Consider the following 22,832-nt stretch of genomic DNA (forward strand, 5'->3'; position numbering starts at 1 on the left):
TATGACCAATGTCATATCCCTATACAATACATAAGCATATTCACAATCTAGCAAGTATGCTATTTAGGAATACAAAACTATAGTGTATTAGGTTAGGTTAGGTTAGGAGATCTGTAGGTATCTTCCTCTTGAGTCTACGCACAATTCTTCTGTCACGCATAAGGTTGGTGACAAGGTTGTTTGGGTGCTCTTCCAGTCTGTCTCGATATCTCAAGCAGAATTCCTTGATTGCCGAGTTATTTGGCGCACAAATTTTGTTAGCAACGGATTTCCATGTAATTCTATACGTTCGATATTATGTGAACGTGAAGGGGAGGCGATTGCATGTTAAATGTTAATACATGTTATGTCGTGTGTGCTTGGGTCAGTTAATTGATCAGACCAAGCCAGTTAGTTTCATTATGTTATCTCTATCTTCGTGGGTTTCACACAATAGATGTCTTTCAATATCGGGGCCACTAGGTCTGTTCACGTAGTTTATAAGCTCTTGATCGCAACGTTAATTGTGACAATGGTCAAAACAAAAGCGTCTCAATGTCGAGACCGATAAAATTTTCAACATACGATATGTCTATAATTACCTATCATAATTACAATTATAATACACTATTATAATTATAAATTATAAAAACTTAGTATTTTATGCGATATATAATATAAAACAACAAGGCAACATTATTTAATTAAATATCAATCAAGTTGAATTTGTATGATTTACTTTACATCTGTACTATACTATATTTATGGAGCTGCAAGTAAATCCCAATTTTATTTCCAAAGTGTTGTAGAATTGATTTAATTTTATTTTGATAAAAGTTTCTTCTCTTAATTCAAATATAAGAAAGATTATCTTTAATTTTTAAAAAAACCAGAGATAAAAAGAATTAAGATTAATTGAAGATCATTGAAGTGACGGAAGAGTGATAGAAATAATAATACGTCTGTATTTCTTTCACGAGGATTACGTGAATCTGACGTTTGCGCAGAAGAATAACTATGCCGGAGGCATTGTTTAATGGGTCACCGTAAAGTGGCAAAGAATTGCGGGCCGTAACTGCCACATGCCGTGGTCAAACCGGCAGGGCCTCTAAAATGCGTTTACCGACGCTCGTAAGCATTTTGTTATCGCGATATGAACTAAATGACGGCGTTTAGTGCAAGGTTAGCCGGCGATGAGCAAAGCTGACGACGGCGGCGATCCTATCTGCGCGTTTTCCACGATTGAAGACAAGACAGTTAAGAACACGAACATATTTTCATGTAAGTATATCATTGATTGGTCATTCTGCTTAATCATGAGTAATTATATGAATAAAGCTATTTTTCTATTTGCGATGTTGCAATTTTGTTTAGGGAAATTTTTCGGGGTAGTTATTTTCGGTGTATAGCTAACCGAATTTATGGCAATAATAAAAAACTTGACGTTTCTCCTGTTAACAACAACAACAACTTGAAAGAGTGTGTACAGAATATTTGAAAAGTGTGAACTTCATTTAAATGGTATATTCTTTTTGATGAATTTAAAGTTTATGTTATCGTTTGCAATTAAACTGTAATTTAAATTAACACTCGGAGACAACTAAATTTACTAAAAGTGTAATGTAATAATTGAAACAAATAATAAACATTATATTTGACAAAAGCATTTAAATTCAAAGATTTGGCTTCATATATTTAAAGTTTAATTACGAAGAAGAAAGCAATTCCAAATTCATCGAGAGATTATCACTCACGAATAAAGCTCAAATATATAAACAATAGATTTTGCATTATTTGATTACATTTTAGAATTCCTATTCGTTTACAGTGCAAAACTGTGACGAGTATTGTGTTAATGGATTTAATATGGTTTGCTGAGAAAGCCGTGAAAACATTGCAACTTGATGGAACATCCATCACGATGACAACCAAGTGATGTTTTTCTCGCTCACAGAATTTGGTTTAAATTACATTTACGGTAACAAGAAATTGAATCGCGATAATCTATATAAATCTCCGATACAATATCATCGAAATGTAAAATCCTTTATCGACTTTTTCGTCTTCTCAATTAATACAAGAGAGAGAGAGAGAGAGAGAGAGAGAGAGAGAGAGAGAGAGAAATTCTACGAAAAATTATACATTTTACTGTCCACTAATTATGATATGTCAAACCAAAAAAATCAATGATAAATTGATTAAATTATCTTTTCTAAACTCAATTTTTTGACACTTAATAATTTTCCACTCTTCATTATTAAGATTAGAAAATCCAAAGTTCATAATCAGTTCTCTCAGTTGTGTATTTTTAATCAACTGCTTTATCAGGACGCGCCTAAAGCACAGACTTAATTAAAAGCTTTATGACTGCATTTTTACTGACAATTCTTGTGTGTAATATGACGCGTGAGCATTTCTTAAATAACATGATAACATTTTAAGCGCTAGTCATAATTTCTCATAATTGCTTACATCTGAGCTCTTATATCTTGCCATTTATAAAAAATAGCTAAAAAACGATACAACTACTAACTTTTTCTAAACAAGATGTATTATTAACAAATATTTATGACAATTATATAAAGATAATAATAATTATGCACTTATCTAGACGCGCGCGTCGCATGCCCACACAACACACACGCATACGTGCACATCAATTTTAATCTATTTTGAAGAAAAAAATTGCAATAAAACTTTATTTATTGAATTTTGTTTAAGGCACTGTATATTAATTAAGTATAATATAAACTAATGTTTGATTAATTAAATTTTGAAACTATGCTATTATTTTTGTCAAAGTTGTGTAATAAAAAAAAATCAACAAAGTTGACCCCCCCCCCCCACACCATACAAATGCGTAGCAAAATAAATTGATAAGATCAGCACGTAACTGCGGTTAACAACGACACGGCAATTTAAAAGAATACAAAGATTACAGAGCTGTTCTAAATTACAATTCGACGATGTTACAATTTACAAAACTTGACAATCTTAATGAGCAGTAAGCGTAAATTTATTAACAGTAATTTAGTGCGCAAACATTTTTGTTTGTACACTGATTAATTAAAATTATATTACACTGAAATTATAAATTTTTTAAAGTACGCCGATACCAGATAAATGTGGCTTTGAATGTTTTTGACGAGTAATTTTAGAAACAGAAAAAATTTTCTGTTTCCAATCTCTTTTGTCACAACGTCTTGCCGTATTTTACCGGTCGATCGACGAAAAAGACGACGAGGGGAGGTGAAGAGTAAGTGGAATAAATTGAGAAGATTAATCGCAATCTCCATGTAGCTTGGGTTGCACCCGATTGTTCGATAAACGCCCGCGTCCTCCCTACTGAACTTGGAAACTGGGTTGCATAACCGGTTTGCAGCAAAGCTGTACGAATTACGTTAGCTAGTTAGTCTGAGAATCGCGCAATCTCTCGACTGTATCAAAATGCAGCGCGAAATGTGTCCGCCGAGATGTCTACCATTGAATGAAGAAAATACAACTTGATTCGATTAGCTTGCACGCTAAGAAAAACATGCGCATATATAACAATTAACGTACGTAAGAGAAAACTCAGAACGATATGTGTCAAACACGAATTTATCGCGTATGGATACTAACTAACTAATTTCTTTTCATTCGATTTTTATTCGCTACTGAATCTCATTCGCGACGGAAGTCTACAAACTCGTATGAGTTGCAATAATTACAACTAACTTCAAAATTCGACGAAATCAAGAATTTCTATCAATCCCTGTTTTCAAGTCATGAATATGAATCATAAATTCAGAAGAAAAGAAAAAATCTCATAAACATATAATAAATAAATTACAATAATAAATAAGTATAATAAATATAATAAACAAGTTTTTCTGCCAATTTCTTCCTTCTTTTGCTGCATTATTTCTGCATTGTTTGTAAGAGAATTGTTTGCGAAACGTCAATGCTGTGTTGATGGAAAATATTTGTGAGTAATACATTATATGTACAAGTTATATGTACAAATTTTACTACCATTAGCAAATTACTGTAAGCGTTAGCCACGTGGGATTCACAGCCACGTCATTTGTCGAAAGAAACTCACGGAAAATTACAATAACAGATTACAATTATACAATAACAGACGATAAAGATCAACGCGTGCAGTTATCGGCCTTAATGAGCGATACGATTAAAACTTGGCTGAGCATAATACTATTCCGTCGCGAAACATGAAATCCAATACCTATGCATACCTATATTTCAAAGCAGCAATTGGTGAATTATTTTTATTTGCAAAAATATTATCTTTGACATAAACAAAAGAGTATTGATTAATTATGTTAGTAAAATTCTTATTATTATATAATGCCTGAATGCAATAAATCTTCTGTAAATGATGATAATAATACTAAAGCGTACGTTGACTGTTCATTGTACGACATTTAGGTAAATGTTGTTTGAGAAAGAGGCATTGAAAAGTTGTACAATTGAAACATTCGACAAAACGGAAAATATCGAAAAATGAGTTTTACAGAAAACAATTGAAACTTGAATAATTTTTGTCCACTTAATAATAAAATTAAAATATAACACTGAAATACGAAGAACTTGCGGCTAATAATAATACTTGTATTTATAATATTTTGCTGAAACGCGCTATTAAAGATATTGTAGATATTAATATATATATATATATATATATATATATATATATATATATATATATATATGCCTCTAATATATATATAGAATATAATTTATATCAAATTAAAATTTTTCTTTATAGTATATATACACTTATCTTCAATTTATTATATATTAGACCAATCAGTGAAAACAGCAAACGTGACCGATTAAAACAAGTCGAATATATAAATAAACACTTGGCGAGATATCGCCTTAAAAAACGAGTTTATCATCGACTATTCGACTAATTGTAAACTCAATCGTTTCAATGTTTTCGTTACTAAGCTAAACAATTGGACTTCAAGAGTAGCCGATTGTCCGATTTCCGGCCACTTGATATAAATTATAAAACGCTTAAACTTACTTTAGTGCCGTCAGTGATTGTTCAGTTGTGAAGAACAATCGATTCATGCCGATTGCCTAAATTGACACCAATCGTTACGAGATGTTTCTACGAAGCTTCCGCTCGATTACGACAGCAACTTTGATGTTTGTTATAAATTGCGCATACAAAAATGATTTAACAGCTCTTAAAGCTGGAAGAAAATGTAATACAATTGTTAAAAACATTGTCGGTCAAAATTGTCATGAAGAGCAAACCACAATGCAAAATCGCGCGCAACAAGTGCACGGTTGACAGCAGCAATTAATTAATATTCAACACGGAGAAAAATCAAGATATTTTATTAACCACTCACGATCAATAAATTACGACGATTGTGACAAATGCAATTAACTCATTACATAAAGTCGTTACAAAAATATTGGGAAAGTTATCTTAATTGTGTATTTTACTTATATAGCTACGTCGAAAAGTGTAACACGCACAATTCCATGACGCACCGATAATTCAAGTTTTGCGCATTGACATTATCAATGGTAATAATGTCAGTTGGCGTTGATAAAAATACAATTTTACCTTCATAAAACCACATGTGTGTTACACATAATTACAAATAAAATCGATAAGATATTGCAATATTGACATTAACAATAAAATTTTCTGTTGTATTGATTGTGTTGGTTTTATTACAACAGTCGCCCGCAACAGTTGACTTCTATTAACTTTACTCAAATTCTCAGATCTCAGGAGTCTATAGAAATTATTATTATTTTATATACTATATTTGTATTTAATTTTTAAAAAATCCGCAATTTTTCTTGCAAATGTGCTTTGGCAACACCCCAACAGGATAAGCGACAGTAAAATTGATAACAATTCGCAATGACGTCATTTAACATTTGTGTGACCCTGTTAAATTTGATTAGTCGTGACAATATTTGTGACGTCGTGCGAGACATAAAAACAATATCGATGATATTTCGATTTGTGCGCATTGTGGTTGCACATTTACGGTCCGTTGTCTAGCTAGTCTTTTTTATGCAATAAATTATATAATGCGATATAAATATCATGCAAATGTTTAATTTATGCCGAGTGGGATTGGACGGCGAAATCACAAGAAGGTGTGTCCGCGGAAACTGGCCTGCAACTTCGCATCAGAGGCAAGGTTCCCTGAGATTTTTTTACTTATGTGAATGATTGTATTGAGATCTATGCATCTATATATTTCAGTACATTATGACGCAGAAATTAATAGAAGAAATACTAGATGATATTAGATCAATGATAAATTATGTCTTTACATCTTGTTATTTGCGCATTAGCTTTTCCTTTATTTCAAGAGTGAATAAAAAGAAAAGAACATTGTAATATATAAAGTGAAAGAGAGAGCAAACATTTTTAATTTTGTTAGTAATCAAACGTCTTTACCTGTTGACCAAGCATAAATAAAAAGAATCTTTGCATTAATTCCAAGAGTTTCGTTACTTGTAGCATAACGCATAAAAAAGAGATTCGTGCAAGCATGAGAAAAATATGCTTTTCCCCCGCATGACTCTTTAGAGTCGATATCGATTTGATCTGAAATAGTAGTCACTGCGTCTCGACAAAAAAACTGAAATATGCGCGCGCGCGTGTGTGTGTGTGTGTGTGATTTCTATAAGAAGTCATCTGTGACGCAGGTGCAACATGATTTATTTGTTCGGCATGCGGCATACACACACTGGTAAACACAATTTTCTTCTCGCTATCAGAAAAAGAAAAAGAAATAGAATTCAAACAAGAGCAAAACCGGCATAGAATTGCAGATCGATATCTCTCATCAATAATGAAATTGTAATGCGATCTCTCTCTCTCTCTCTCTCTCTCTCTCTCTCTCTCTCTCTCTCTCTCTCTCTCTCTCTCTCTCTCTCTCTCTCTCTCTCTCTCTCTCTCTCTCTCTCTCTCTCTCTCTCTCTCTCTCTCTCTCTCTCGCACGCGCGCGTTGTTATTAATTGTAATTGAACAATTATCGTTATATCGCGCACTCGTAACGGAATAAATGATTTCAGAAGTACTTGCTTCTGCTGCGATAAATTTGAAATAGAAGAATTTTATTCACAAATTCCTTTCAATGCACCAGACTGATTGCTAAATTGCTAATGAATCGGATGTAGCACTTGTCTACATCACTTACTACAGAGATGACTGCGTGAAGGATGATTTCTTATTAAAATTACACACACTCAAGTTTCTCCATCAAGATGCAGTTGCCACCGTTTTCGAGCAAATCGATAAAACGTATGCGAAAAAAAAAACATATTTTCTTCAACATTTTATCTCGTTTCCTAATTTGACTAATCAGATCTAATCTAAAACTTGTTCAACGTTGAAGCGTCAAGCAGCTTTATTCGTCAAGTTTTATTTAAAGCCTCTTCGTCGAAGTTATTGTATATTAATGAAAACTCGTAAAAAAGAATTATCGATTAAATGTTTACCAGATACTTGGGGCTGCCGTGTCTGACTTGCAACATCCTCTCGATGAATTACATTTCCGCAATACACGATAGTTATCCTTGATAAACTGCTTAATAAATTATTGATGATACATTTGAATTCATTTAAATGCAACAGTATTTAAGCATCATCAAAAATTCCGAAATTTTCCCGAATCCAAAGCAAATTTAAAAATCAGTCTTTTAAAATTCCATTTAAGATTAACAATATTTGAAAGCAGCAGTGTGAGAAATATTTTAAGAAATGTAATTTTCTTTTACAAATAATTTTACAAGTATAATAAAGTAAATTTTCCTGTCAATCCTAATTTCCTTTTTTTTTTATCACACACGCTTCAAAACATATATGTGCAAAAGCATTCACACTTTAGTAATAACTTTGATAAAAATCAACATTATCGATAATAAAGAATATTGTTTGACCGATCTGAGATTCTATATATTGGTTTGACTTTTCAATATTTTATGGCAAATATAAACTCGCAAGGTTAACAATTGTTAACTATTAAATATTTTACAATAGTAAACAATTTGCTAGTGTGTGTTTATGCTTGTCCTTAAGCTCTATGACCAATTATACCATTCAATAAATATCATAATTTATCATTTTTTATTTTATCGCGTGTGCGTGTACGCGCGCGTTTGTGCGTGTGAGAGACTGATTATGTAAAATATGCAACGTAGCTTTTATAAAATCTATATTTTAAATAATTTATAATTTGCGACATAAAATTAAAAAAAAATTTCTCATGATTCTACGTGCTACGTGCAAATATAGAAAATATTTGAAGAATCCAAATACAATATCTCAAATTTTGTGGAGAATTATAGATTGTTTAAAGTGAGTTTCAAAAATATAAATGTTTGCAGTGACTTACGAAGAGAACCGAAACGTTTACGAAAATATAGTTATTGTTAAAACTGCGATGATAATTTACAATGGCCATCTGCACTGGCCTACAAGCCTATTATTTTGTATTTTTGATTTACAAACTATATAAACGCTTTACGCTTGATTTTCATATGAATTTTCGTCTCTACAAAAAAAATAACCCCAAAAAAAAATGGTATAATTGGTCAGATGTAAATATATATAATTAATTATGAAAAGATCTGATAACATATGTAATTTTATATGATCATATAAAATATTACATGTTATCAGATCTTTTCATAACTAATTATACATATTTACATCTGACCATATTATACCATTTTTTTTTTTTCGGGAATATAATAATAACAAAAACAGTCAAAATATGCATCGATTCTCGGCACTAATTGATTCAGTATTTTAGATCTAGTAGATTCTACGTATTGAATTATCCAAGCATGACCGTATTGATATTTTCAAGGATTTTCCAAAGGAGTAGGAGCGAGGATTAGATTAAGTCATGTAAACAACTACCAAGCTAAATGAGAAAAGAATTTTCGCAATTATTTTTTAGACCGAAATACAGCTCTATTCTAAACGTCTGTAAAATACGCTCTTTATCTCATAACTAATTTCTGTCTTATGCTGCTTGCCATCATATATCTGAACCATCGTATACATGCTAACATGCGCGCAAACGCACAATGTAAAATTTATATTTCGATAATACAGCATGTTAAATGCGTAAATCAACATTTGTTTTATATATACTTTTCGCTTATACATATAGGCTACTAACAATAAAAGATTTTGCTCTTCAATATATGTATACAATAGCGTTTACGTGTTATGAAACAATAACGTCAGTATTCTAAAAAACATGATTATGCCAAGAAAAAATGCTACATTCTTTAGCTCCTTTAAATATCATAAAACACGTCTCAAAGTGTTTCGTAAAATTTCTTAAAATTTCTGAGACAAATGGATAGAATAGAATAATTTGCTAATTATCTTTGAAAACATATTCGACTGATACGATATTTATTCGTTTCTTCAATCGACTTTGCATACTTTCCTGGTTCAAAACAAATGACTTAACATTGATCGCATTAACATTGATTATAATTACCTACAAACTTATATCAATATATAAATTGCACAATATTGCTATAGAGTCTACTGCTAGGTTTAAGATTAAGATATTGTTGCGTCGAAAATGCAATATTTCCTTTCCACTGTATCAAGTTTTCACAATGCGGTAATTGTGTTAACGCGTTAACGTTTATAAACGCGCTCTTTAATGCGCACGACCGCGGAAGCTGCATTACGTTTCCTAGATTCGGCAAAAACCATCCCTATAAAACAGTGCTGCCCGATCTTTTTGTACATGCGAGCTACTTTTTTTCAATAGAGCGACCTCGCGATCTACCCATGTACGGGGGAAAAAATATAAAATTAGAATGTGACTGCAACGTTTATTAAACATATCAATACAGACAAACTAAGAAGAAGTGTCAAAATATAAACAAATGAATAGGAACAAAATAAATATTAAAATTAAAAACATAAATTTTATAATAAAATCAAACAAAGTAAAAATCAAAATGTGAACAAGATCTAGCAAAAAACACGTCGCGACCGACTAATTGAGCACCCCTGCTACAAAAGATTGCGCGATTTTGTTCCAACTAAGTAATCCAAAGAACGATTGAGTTTAATTGTTGATGTACTTAGATGCCGCCACGTGTGTCCGTACTTTATGTTACATTACTATTCCTGATTCCTTGCGCAATCGGATTTTTTTGTGCACTCAGTAATAATTATGACTGTGACTTTTTGGAATGCAACAATAAAATGCTACAATCAAAACAAAAAACGACCAATTTCAAATTTTAAAAATAAAAAGAAAAAAAATGCAAAAATTGCCAAAAAATGTGCTAATTTATTTTATAATTTTACTTTTTTTGTTGTTGAAATGTTAAAAAATAATCCATTATTTAATTTAATTATTTTATGAAAATATAAATTTTTAATTTTTGAAACCATTTCTCCTTTACATGAATTGAATTAAATTGAATATCACAATCCGATACCATTTGTGATATTTGAAGTAATTATCTTGGTCTCTGAGATAACTTGAGACAATTGTTATTCTCTTTTCAATTTTGTTTCCAAGACTTTTGGAAAGAAAAATCTGCTATGCTAATGTTGTTAATTTGCGTTTTTAACGCTACGTTTGTCATATTTATTATATTAATCAATATTATTGTAACGTCAACGATGAATTCTTAATGAACTGCAAATGGATGAATCCCATCTTGGTATAATGAAATGTTTTAATACACCTGGACGAATTTGATTGCACGCTGTCATTCTGTATCAGCCATGTAAAGACGTCCTCGTTAGCTATCTAAATCCGCTAATAAATTATGATTTACTACTTGTCTTGTTGTTAATTGTTTTCTTCGCAATGAGCTAAGCAGAAGATGTGTTGATAATTAGAGACAATCACACTTTGCTATTGTAAATTATACACGCAAATCTCGATCAAATCTTTGATTCGCAAGACGCCGTCCTATCTAGTGGCAATTAATGTTATCTTCGTGGAACATTATATCCATTGTAACTTTCATGACGCATTTTTACATTCCATAGATTAGAGATAAATCAAGTTTTCTTCCCGCGACTCAAATCTCAAATATTCAACGTCTGATGATCAGATTATATACATATGTATTATAAGACATCTCGCGCGCCCGTCACAATTTAAATAAAAAGAGATTTGAATAGAATAAATCAATATAAAGAAGGAAAGAAAACCAATTATGTACAAGTCTTTATATAACCGGATATAGCTAACCTCGATCTTATTTTTTGCCAGCAATATGTTAATATTTTTATGGAAGCTAACACCAAGTGACCTTACTGTGACAATGGCAAATTTTGTTTACACGTCACAAACATTGAATCAATGCAATCATTTATCGGCATTACTAATATTATAGCAATGTATTACCACTAATTATAATTTATTACTATTATCACTCGAGAGTACAAAGAAGAAATTGATTGAGCTTTATCGAGTTAACGTGAGAGAGATTCGATTTACTTATTAATCGATCTGAATTCAGATCTTCTGGCAATAGATCAAGTCTCTCTCGTCACGGAAGAAAGAAAAATCGCGCAATGATAAAATAATAGACAAAAGAATAATGTTAAAGTGACATGCGCTTTTTTATGTTGCTCGAATTTTTTTATCCTTGACCATCAAAGTCTTTGATTATGAAGACAAATGGAAGGACATTTTTAGAGCCATAAAGTGCCATAAAATGCCATGACTGCCATGTCTTGTAGAGAAGCCATGGCTTATAGAAAACACGACTTATCGAAATAATAAGTTCATAATTTAAAAGCCTCTTCACTAAGATAATCGCAAGATTATCCTGTAACTCGAACTCATGAAAAAAACCTACTTTGTTGATAACTATAATGATTCATAAGTTCGAAGCGAAGCGAATTTCTCCTCCACGGCGATGTCTCTTTGTCTCCAGGAAGCAATATGCATAATGCATATCTTGATTCATGTTACGTACTTGCACGCATCCATAGTTAATTTATTCCAATTAAAAAACAGAAAAAACTTATTTCCAATTGTTTGTTATTTTTAGCTGTGATTTTGGTTTAGTTGCAATTTGTTGTCATGCGTGATTTGCTTGCATTCCGTCGATATTACTATAACGGATAAAACTAAACTGGTATAATCTGCAACTATAATCTCTAGACGACATAATATTTGGATGATATAACATAATTGTGCGAAAATCAAACGCTGATTAATGTGCAAGTCATTGATGATTTTTTCAAGATTTCTCTCTTTGCTCTTCTAAAACACATTACAATCGTAATTTGTGAAATTCTTTTGTGTCTCTAGTCGAGTTACAGGGATACAGGCTTTCGACATGCATTGCTATACTAATTGCTTTTGGCGTGTCATCTTTATTGCATTCTCTTGTAACAGTTAAATTGTTAAGTTCAAGCCTTTTACGCAATTATTACAATTGTTTTGCAAGTCGCAAGGATGATTCCATACAAGAAATTCATACCACAATGTTCTCAATCATTTCAGCAGAGTGTAGAAATTGACATCATTCGTGTCAGTTTAATCGTTTTGGACGAACATTATTTAGTCCCGCCGGCGCCGAATTCATTTAACTTTCGTTGACACATCAGAATTATAATACAAAGCAATGGAAATTTTGTATTGCTATCGTCGCTTACGTAATGCTATTTTCATCGCTCTATCCGATCTATTAGGATAGATTTTTACTGCGTAAAAAAATTCGTCGCTAATCACACATGGGAATGAATCAAGTTGAATTTAAATAATTGTAAATAATGTACGAGAAAAAAGAAAAAAAATTAAGTATCTGACATGAATATCAAGTATCGACATATGCACATGGTGACATTTAGAAGAAAAACAATCTGGATCCCCCCGTGACGTCACTCTGTGCGCGCGCGCACGAATATTCTCCGCCTTTTTTTGGACTTTTTCCTTTATACAAGCAAAGATCTTATCCGTCGTTATCCTCCATCCCACGAAACGATGCTTGGACATTCCTTCTCTTACACCAAAGCCACTCTTCCATGATCATTTGCGTCTATCAACCGGTTTCGAACAGTCCGGTCTTATCTTCCGACGTCTTTCTTGGCTCCGTTTCTCGATATTTCTCCTATAGCGGCGATTCTATTCCCGCTTGGGATTTCCCCGTGCGTGTGCCATGTATCAAGGTCATCTTTGTTTGTATAGCACAGGTAAACTCGCCACATATTGGTGAAGAAGAAAGTTAAGGTACCACTGCTGATCGTTTTGTGTTTTTATTTGAGATATGCAACGCACATATATAATTTATTCGCCTCTCGTTGAAACCAAGTTAATACCATATACGTGATATATTTCAATAAAATATTTTTGTGCGGTAATGTTGTCATTCTTTGATTCAAAGTGTTACGTTACAGTTCAAAATAGATGGAAGTAATTATTCCATATCGTTGATTCCAGTCTGTACAGTCCTGCGATATTTGCTCTGAACAGTTAGTTATCGAAACATTTGAGCAAACAAAAAATTAATTTCTTTTCTACTTCTTCTAATTAGAATTGTAAAAATAATGACGTAGGAAAAATTCTTCCAATTTGTTCAGTTTGTCAAACTGGATTTCTTTAAAGACACTCATTTGACTTGTAAAGAGTTATCTTTTCGCTTATAGCGGAAAAAATCTAAATTATACAACAATATTTATTGCTCTATTTAATCAGAAGCGAAAGAAAGAAAATCAAGTATATGTATAGGTACGTATAAATTCTCTTCATGAATATTCAATGTTGATTACGATTTTTCAAATATCAAGGAATTTATAATTTCGTTAAGCGAGCGACCAAATCTCGCGATTGACGTATTCGCACCCTTCTCCACGTTCTCCATATCAGTACATTCACGTCACACTCGTGTAATGACATACGTGGAACAAATATGCAATCGGGAAAAACTTGTGCGTACGAGCGCTCAAGATGAGAGTAAAATCATGAATTTCCACGTTGCGTGTTCCGCAACGACGTCATAGAGAACACAATTCACTACAGCAGCTCCGGTCGCCGACGACACAGGTCTTTCGGCTTGTTCGCATTTCTTCGATCGTCATCACCGTTGCTGCCGCCGCTCCATCCACCGGTCCATCAAGGTGGGGAAGAACGCGTTTTCTGTCGACGGAAGGCTATAAAACCACACCAATCAGTTGCACCGTCGACAGTCTACATTCGCTCTCTCGAAACGACAATGTAGTGCGCGAGTGTCCGAAAGATTAGTAGTACATACGAAAAATCGGAAAAGTGTTTTTCTCTACACGGACAAAGTGTGTGATCAATCGGCGAGAGTTTATTGCAACACCGAGATATATCGCGTTCTCCCTCTCTCGTACCTATATATATTTCCTTTCCTCTTTCACTTTTATAATCTCTGTAAAGTAAATCTTTATTTTGTGAATAGTTAACTTTGTTTTTGTGCAAGTATTGCGTCTTATTATAATTTTCTAGACGGAAAAGCCGTGTTCTATTCTCAGCACGGAGAAGATCGATAGGTAAAAGACTGTCTTTTTCTCTGTTTTATTCACTTGTCAAAACTTACTTTTTATTTTTCTTTGCATAACATAACATAACGTAGAGAATAATTCTCAAATTAATGTCGTAAAATTTTCTTTAGTGCATAAAATTCCATCACAAATAACCATGATTTTAGTTGTTTTAAATTTTGCACCACCCATAGTGTGTGTGTGTGTGTGTGTGTGTGTGTGTGTGTGTGTGTGTGTGTGTGTGTGTGTGTGTGTGTGAGCGCGCGCACGTGTGATAATTGTGATAACTTGAATAATAATTTAAATTATAGATGCAAACAATGAAAATGTTATAAAAAGAAAATCTCGTCTGGCGAAGACTCAATACTTGATACTATTGACCTGCTTTTCTTCTACTTTCTTAATTTATCGCTCTTTCTACATTTTTTTATGTCACTCGTCATGTCCTATATAAGTTACATATATTATAGTAGATAATATTTCATGCTTACATTGACATATAAAATTTTCTATGAAAAAGCCTTGAAAAAGTTAATTAATTATTTAATTACTTAAATTTGTCATGTTAGAAAATTGATAAAATTTGATAAGATCTTCAAGTATTAATTTAACGAATAAAGCAAATCAAAGCGATTAAAGGAAAGCGATACGAAAGGAAAAAAGAGACATATGAGATAAAGTATGCAAGAAATCGATAAATGAGATGTAATAGTAGTTGATGAGTTAAAATTTCCAAATCCAAGTTTCAATGTCATATTTAAAAAGAAGAGAATGCAAATTGTGTTACAAAATTTTCTAAGACATATTTTGCTTAATACGGATCTTGTAACATTAACAATCGTATAATTTGAAATGTCACATAAACAAAGTCGCATTGTTTTTGCGACTTTTTGTCAATATTGCAGCACTACTTTTGTCTGATTATATCGCAATACGTATTATACAGCGCTACAATTAAAAATCACAATTCCTGTAAAAATATCTTACATATCGCGTTTTATGAATATTTGATGGCATTATTAACGCGGATGACTTTGTAGTACGCGTCTTTTTCTCGTTACGTATTGTCGGGAATGATATAATTGCTCAGCATAATTACATGCGCATTAAATTAATGCAGTGTACAACATACAAGTTTATTGATGCAACACCGTTTCGATATTTAGGAAAATGTTGCAAATTTCAGCAACTTGATCATCACAATTTCTTATGTAACAATAAATACTCACAAAATGATACATGTGCATTGTGGCGATCGTGCGCCACAAACATATATGTTGTAAAATTGGTACTTTATAATCACCCTCAATCTTATTGTTGATTGCTAATTAATCTAACGTTTAACTTTTAATTAGTTTGTCGTTAGTTTATCATTTGTCGAATGTCTGAAAAGACTCTCATTCTTCTCCAGCGACCATTAGAATACCAATAAAAGTCCGAAACTATCAAATACACAATACGCCGTTTATTGTTAGCATTGTTATAACAACATATCTTATATGTCATCACACGATCACTGCATCAACACAACCGTCACGCGTTTATTGAACCGTTTAAGATTCGGCTAAGAAACTTTTATCTCTTTCGAGATAATTTTTATTATTGTTGAATATTTTTGATATTCTGCCCAAGGTTATTCATATTTGATGGAAAAATATTTCTTTATATAGGCATTCTTTATAAAGGCAGAGTTACGAGTCGTAGTATCGATTTGAAAATACCATTTAACAATCACGGCACAACTCTTCGTTTGTCCTTTCTTTTGCAAGAATTGCAAATTCCTACGCACATTGTCATTCGCAAATGCAGCTTTGCTTATTATCGTTGTGACCAATGTTTCATCTCAATAGTACGTTATGTATTTCGTTTTTGTACCGCGTGTCATTATCGCTCCTCACATTCCAGCGGACGAGACTTATATTTCCGTGTAAATAGCACCAACAACCACAGCACTGCAATAGCACTGAACCATCTTTCTAATGTTGGTTGCAATAAGAGTTTGAAGTCTTTAAAAGAGTCTTTCACGAATGTCTTTCAGATACCGCAGATACAATGACGGTTATGGTGGAGTCGACGAAAATCGAGGAGGGCAACGGTCCCGCCAAGATCGAGACCTTCGACGACATCCTACCGTACGTCGGCGAAGCGAGCAGATATCAATGGTTCCTGTTCATTCTGCTCCTACCGTTCACTTTCGTTTACGCCTTTTTGTACTTTGCGCAGTTTTTCCTTACTCTTGTGCCGGCTGAGCACTGGTGCACCATACCAGAATTGGAGCACTGGAATTTCACCGACCATGAAAAGTGAGTTTATTGAGGAGGTAATCTTACCAGTACGTACAGATAGGATAGGATGTGAAATTCTTTTCACCCTAAACTCGTGATGGGTAAACTGACCGAGGGACACCTTGTTTTGGCTTGTACAACAACAATACATAGATTCACCTCTGCGCGGATTTTTTGCAAATATATTCGATGTAAGAGATAATAAGAGAGATAAAGATATTGAGAGAGAATTTTCAAGTTACTAACGAGTAAAAAGTTTCAAGATTCTTACGAGCTCTTTTGGAGAAAAGCATTAATAAAGAGTATCGTGAGAAATAGTTGCAATTAAGTTTCTTGGAATTCAGACACGAAATCTCTTATAGACCGACAAAATATTAGGAATATAAAATATATGAGCGACCAGATGAATCATCCCCTATCTATTTTCGATAATAAAATTTTACATCATACAAACGAGTGTCTAATAATTCAGCTAGTAGAAACATAAAATTTGTATTATGCTGCGAGCGGTAAAGGAATCATTTTGAGCAATATCTCTATCCAACTCTTCCACAACTAAATAGTATAGTATGTAATAGCGTTTTAAATAAATTAATAAAGGCGCGTATATTTCAGTTTGTACAATAATCGTGTTAAATAAGAATTAAAATACAATGTTGTATTCAAGAGATATTTCTTCTCCCACATTAAACACAAATCAATCGTCCTTGTGTTGGAGAAAAAAATTTTCTTCGGGGTAAGAAATAATTACGTTTAATTACGTTATGTTTCTTGCATGCTTTCCGCTAGGAAACGGACATTGCACAAATAGAAATACATAATCAAGTTTCTTTCCTGCTTTGTTTTTTGCACGCGATATAAGGTTTTTGTGCCAATCCAAATAGATATGTGAGACGAGATTTTTGCTCGTTTGATGAGAGATTTCAGATTTAAAGTGAATCGAATAATCACATTATTTTACTTTGCTGGTAAACATTTTTTTATTACATATACAATTTTTTGCAAAAGGTTTTTAGCGAAAAGTAATATTACGCTCACGATGCGATGTGCATGATAGTTGTAATTGAAAAACTAATTAATTTAATTATTCGACTATAATGAAATCTATCGTGCGGAGATAGTCGATCAATGTCAGACTATTGGCGATGTGATGACTATCACGGAGGAAAATCCGTTATTGCAATCGCTCGTGATTCAGATTAGTCGATCAGTGGTTTCTCCGCGTCCAAAGTTATACAGAAAACCAGTTTGACCATCGACCTCGAGAGAATTCCACGAGTACTTGAGAAAAAAAGACAGACAGGGAGAAGAATGGCTCTTCTTCCTATCGGAAGAGTGCTTGAAAGTGCTGGATTTTTACGCGATTTTTATGCGGTGGCAAGCCGCAGAATTATTAAGAAATAGTGTTGCGTTGAAATTAGCAGCGATATGATTTAAGATGATAAACTCGAGTGAAAATGAAAAGAATTTTCTGCAGAAATAGATACAACAATAAATAAATAAACACGCTGGCGCGAATAGAATTGTGATATTATTGTGATATTATTGTTTTCTTGTTTTGAAATTTATATAGAATATAGAACATTGCGTGCTATGCGTAAAGATGGCATATCTTTGAAGATACAAGCGCAAGAGTTGTACGCTATCTCGCTAATGTAACGTCAATCGTGCTACATATATAATTAAAATGCTATTTACTTGACACGCGTTCTTAAATATTTTTGTCGTGAGCTCATAGCACGTATGTAAGTACGCTCGTGAAATCAGAGGCTGATGCATTAAAGGATGAAATATGTCACAGTTATCGCACATCGTTCATAAAGAACTTGTTTGTTGGCACAGAATTGCGATAGGGATACCTGCAGCTACTAAGGAAGAATTGCAGCTGGAGAGTGTTACATGGTTCTCGAGATGCTACATGTACGATGTGAATTACACAGAGCTACTTGAACAAGGTGTCAGGCAAGCTAATCTATCGTGGCCGATAGTCCGATGTAGGCAAGGCTGGACCTTCAATCACACGATGATACCGTATGCCTCGATCGCCACCGAGGTAACTCGAGTGCAAAGATCTTTAGCCCGTTGCACCGCCAAAGCTAAATTTTAACAATAATAATAAATTTGCTATTTTGCTTATAATAATAAGTGTGCTATTTTGGCAGCTCGAATGGATTTGTGACCGAACTTTCCTTGGTTCCGCGGCACAATCAGCCTTCTTCGTCGGCAGTATTATCGGCGGTCTAATATTCGGCTACATAGCCGATCATTATGGTAGAATCCCGGCGTTGGTATCCTGCAATGCCGTAGGATTCTTCGCCTCTGTCGCAACCGCCTTTTGCAATAGCTTTTGGTCCTTTTGCATCGCAAGACTAATCGTCGGTTCGTCATTCGACAACTGTTTCAACGTTCTCTTCATCATCGGTATGCATTAGGCAATAAATATTTATATTCTTATTTTGCGACAAACGTATGAAAGGTGTGGAACAAAATGAGGAAACGTTGAAATTTTTTGTGTGTACCTTTTTTGTGTGTATGTCTAACAGTAAGTAAAGCAGTTTGTCAAGGATGTATCAATCAGGTACTAGAGAAACTTGTATATTTTTTGTGTACTCAACACATTTGATTTGAGCCACTTTGCAAATGGAAAATAGAATAAATTGAAACCTTTAGTTTTAGTAGTCAAGTTTGGTAGTGAAATGTTGGCATGACAAAAATGATTGCAAATTATCCAAATCGTCGCAATTACCGATGATGAATTTTGTTCGCAGTGATCGAATACGTAGGTCCAAAGTATAGAACTTTGGTGGCAAACATGTCCTTTGGGATTTACTTTGCCGCCGCCGCTGGTCTGCTGCCGTGGATCGCATATTGGATTGCAGATTGGAGAATTTTAAGCGTCGTCACTGCATTCCCAATGATTGTCGCTTTCGTCGGTCCGTGGCTTGTTCCGGAAAGTGCACGGTAATTGCTTGTCCTCTTTCACAAAAATACACACACAACCAAAGGTCTTATTTGCAGCGGGATTTGTAACCCTCTATCTAGCAATATTCTTTTCTATCTGTAGACGCGTGTCAAGCCGTGTGTGTTGATAATAGTTAGCTATTAATTTTCTGTTGCTCAGATGGTATATTATGAGCGGCCAGATTGACAAGGCGATCGACATGCTGAAGAAATTCGCGAAAGTCAATGGCAGAGAAGTGAAGCAAGAGGTGTTTGAAGAATTTGAAAGGAGCTGCAAGACCATGATTGAGAAAGATCAATCGCACAACCAGTATACTGTGTTGCATCTCTTCAAGTTGCCTCGACTGGCGCGTATCACTATCATGCTTATTATTTATTGGTGAGTGTCCCAATAAAAACTCATGGATATTCTCAATTTATTCTCACGTTTGAAACAGCTGTCGAATCAGTTGTTGATCAAACAGTCGACTTTCAGGCTCTTGATCATCTTAGTGTTCGACGGACACGTTTGGAACATGAAATTGTTGGATCCCGATGTGTTTACGTCGTTCTCCTTAGCCGCTATGACCGAGCTTCCGGCAGCAATTTTGCTAGCACTTTTCCTCGACAGATGGGGCAGACGATGGATGGGCTTCGCTTCTATGTTTTTGTGCGGCGTTTTCTCTTTAATCGCCCTCGCCACTCCTCCTGGTAAGTCGTATCAATGAGCACAATAATTATTCTTCTCGCAAGTTAATCGCTTTACTGCGATTTCTTTTTCGATCTGACAGTAAAATGTAAATTTCATCGCAACTACGATCCGATAAATGACAAGTAGCCTGAGTGCTTTTAGCGCACGACTTATTTACATTGTCGTTTATTATTTATTATTGTTTATTATCGCGGTGTTTCAGGTGCTCTAACCGTCGCCATGGCGATTTTGGCGCGTCTCGGTGTCAATATCGCCGCGAATATCGGTTTCCAATACGCGGCTGAAATGTTGCCGACCGTAGTGCGAGCACAAGGTGTGTCTCTGATTCACATTATTGGTTACCTCGCTCACATCGTTGGGCCTTACGTGATTTATTTGGTAAGTAATTATATTCCGAGAAGAATGTGAAAAAATGTGTGCCGGAAAATCTTCCCATAAAAGAGATTAATGAAAATCATCATTGAAATCCAAGAGAGAAACCCAATCACCAAGAGAAATCCAAGATTTGAACTTTATCAATTGAGTCATTGTCGGCGCTATCGTTTCAGGCCGATGTCGATTCGTCTTTGCCGTTGATAGTACTTGGCCTATTGTCTTTTGTGGACGCATTCTTAACTTTGGCGTTACCGGAAACTTTGAACCAAGAGTTGCCTGAAAGTCTGCAAGAGGGTAACGATTTCGGCACGGATCAGAGCTTTTGGTGGATTCCCTGCATATCTTCGTAAGTCTTACCACCTTCTTGATAAATTTGACAAAAGTCGGATTCAAATTGCAACAGATATCCAAATATCTCCCATAGGAGTCTTTCTAGTTGAGAGACTCATTTAGTGAGTAATGGCTCTGTAAACTTATCAATTACTTTTACAATTTGCAGCACCCCACAATTCAAAAAGTCATCGAAAAAGAAAAAACAGAAGGAAGGCATGACGAACGCGGGCTTTCATCATGGCAGTGTTCAGACAATCGACTCTACCAGATTATAACGGCCGTGCGATCGCGCATAGTGTCAAATTAATGGCATTTGCCAAATTAATGTAAATATCGTGGCTATGTGAGCCGCACATGTGTGATCTTAGATATTAAGCAAGTGACGTGACGGACCGATTAGATGCGTGTGTTGTGATGCACAGCAAACGAACCGGATGCAGTGGCGCAAGTACAAAGTAACGACGAGGTAAGGATGCATTCTGCTTCGTTCGGCGCACGCATCAAACGGACGGAATGCGTGCTCAAATGGACATGAACGCAGATGCGCGCAAAATGCTTTTCAGTCAAATGCGATCCTCCCGAGAGTCGGACGTTATTTTTCGGACTTGATTTCTTCGCTACCATACATGTACATCATGACCTAGATTTTCGATTCGCAGCTTTTACGCAAGACGCAGCTAATGTGCAAAGCTATTTAACAGTGTAGTTTTGGCGAGTCTAATCGATAATGACGAGGCGTTGACTTTCTCACATTATTCGCGGGATATATTAGGAGGCAAAAATCAAATCACCCCCATAATATTGATTTCCTACACTACATGTGCGTAATAAAATAAAAACCGTCTGTCAATTGCAACTTTTCGTTTGCGAATAAAAGTAATAAATATCGCACGCCTATAACATTCACAAATCTGAATTTAGTGACATCGTTAATGAAATCGTTTCAGTTCCTAAGAGATGTTTAATTCTCCGCTTAATTGCTCTTTCTTGTCACCTCTAACTTGAAATTTCTAAAAGACAACTTATTTTTCACGAGACAACGAGTATAACGAAGTCTTGTTACTTGTTCAATATTCTTGAAACAATATGACTAGATAAATCGCGCGCTAGAAAAATAGACAAATGGACAAAGAGATTGTTGTCGCTTTTTTAATGCGATATTACAATATCGCAAATCAAGACCATCATTGCGAAATTGCCATACGCCAACAGTGACAGCAATCACGACTCAATTAATTACATAAGTAGAAGATTTTAAATAATTTAATGTAAAGACTAGAGCGTGGCGACCTTCATCGCGTGTAAGAGTATTTCACCTGATATCAATTTACTGCCAAACTTGTTGAAATTGTCGAAATTTGCACACGCGCGCAAAACTATTTGCATTTTATATGGTCAATTTGATTTCGCTTATTGCGGTCCAGTAACGACATAAAATAAAAAGACGAATTTATTTTCGTGTTCCTCGATGAAAAGCGAATGCTCGCGATGAAAAAATCCGTTCTGATGTATTGTCACTTTTACTGTATACAGTCTTTACAGTAAATTTAACTTTAGTTTGCGTAACTTTACGTATGTTGCCAAGAAATACATAGCGATATATTGTAATAGAATGTACGATAGAGCGTATTAAATACTCACCCGCGCAAAAGTTTCCAAATCAAAATTGAAATAAATTTGTAAAAACAGTCATAATAGACTA

The 22,832-nt window shown here is 34.2% G+C and overlaps 2 protein-coding genes across 6 annotated transcripts in view; one reads left to right on the forward strand and one right to left on the reverse strand.

The window, feature by feature from the left end:
* Positions 1 to 22,832, reverse strand: part of LOC105669180 (glutathione S-transferase-like) — a 29,950-nt gene that overhangs the window by 6,763 nt on the left and 355 nt on the right. The window lies entirely within an intron of this gene.
* On the forward strand, positions 1,122 to 22,829 carry LOC105669176 (carcinine transporter-like). Of its 2 annotated transcripts, none has more exons than XM_012361968.2 (10): positions 1,122 to 1,260; positions 16,524 to 16,788; positions 18,613 to 18,823; positions 18,933 to 19,191; positions 19,539 to 19,731; positions 19,892 to 20,110; positions 20,207 to 20,421; positions 20,625 to 20,800; positions 20,971 to 21,143; positions 21,297 to 22,829. In XM_012361968.2, the coding sequence occupies exons 1-10, from the start codon at positions 1,173 to 1,175 to the stop codon at positions 21,403 to 21,405; spliced, it is 1,908 nt and encodes a 635-aa protein (XP_012217391.1). In that variant the 5' UTR covers positions 1,122 to 1,172; the 3' UTR covers positions 21,406 to 22,829. The 2 variants fall into 2 exon arrangements, with proteins under 2 accessions (XP_012217391.1, XP_012217393.1); XM_012361970.2 differs by lacking the exon at positions 1,122 to 1,260 and adding an exon at positions 14,054 to 14,494.

This window comes from Linepithema humile, chromosome 4, assembly GCF_040581485.1.
Source record: "Linepithema humile isolate Giens D197 chromosome 4, Lhum_UNIL_v1.0, whole genome shotgun sequence".
Lineage (NCBI taxonomy): Eukaryota > Metazoa > Arthropoda > Insecta > Hymenoptera > Formicidae > Linepithema > Linepithema humile.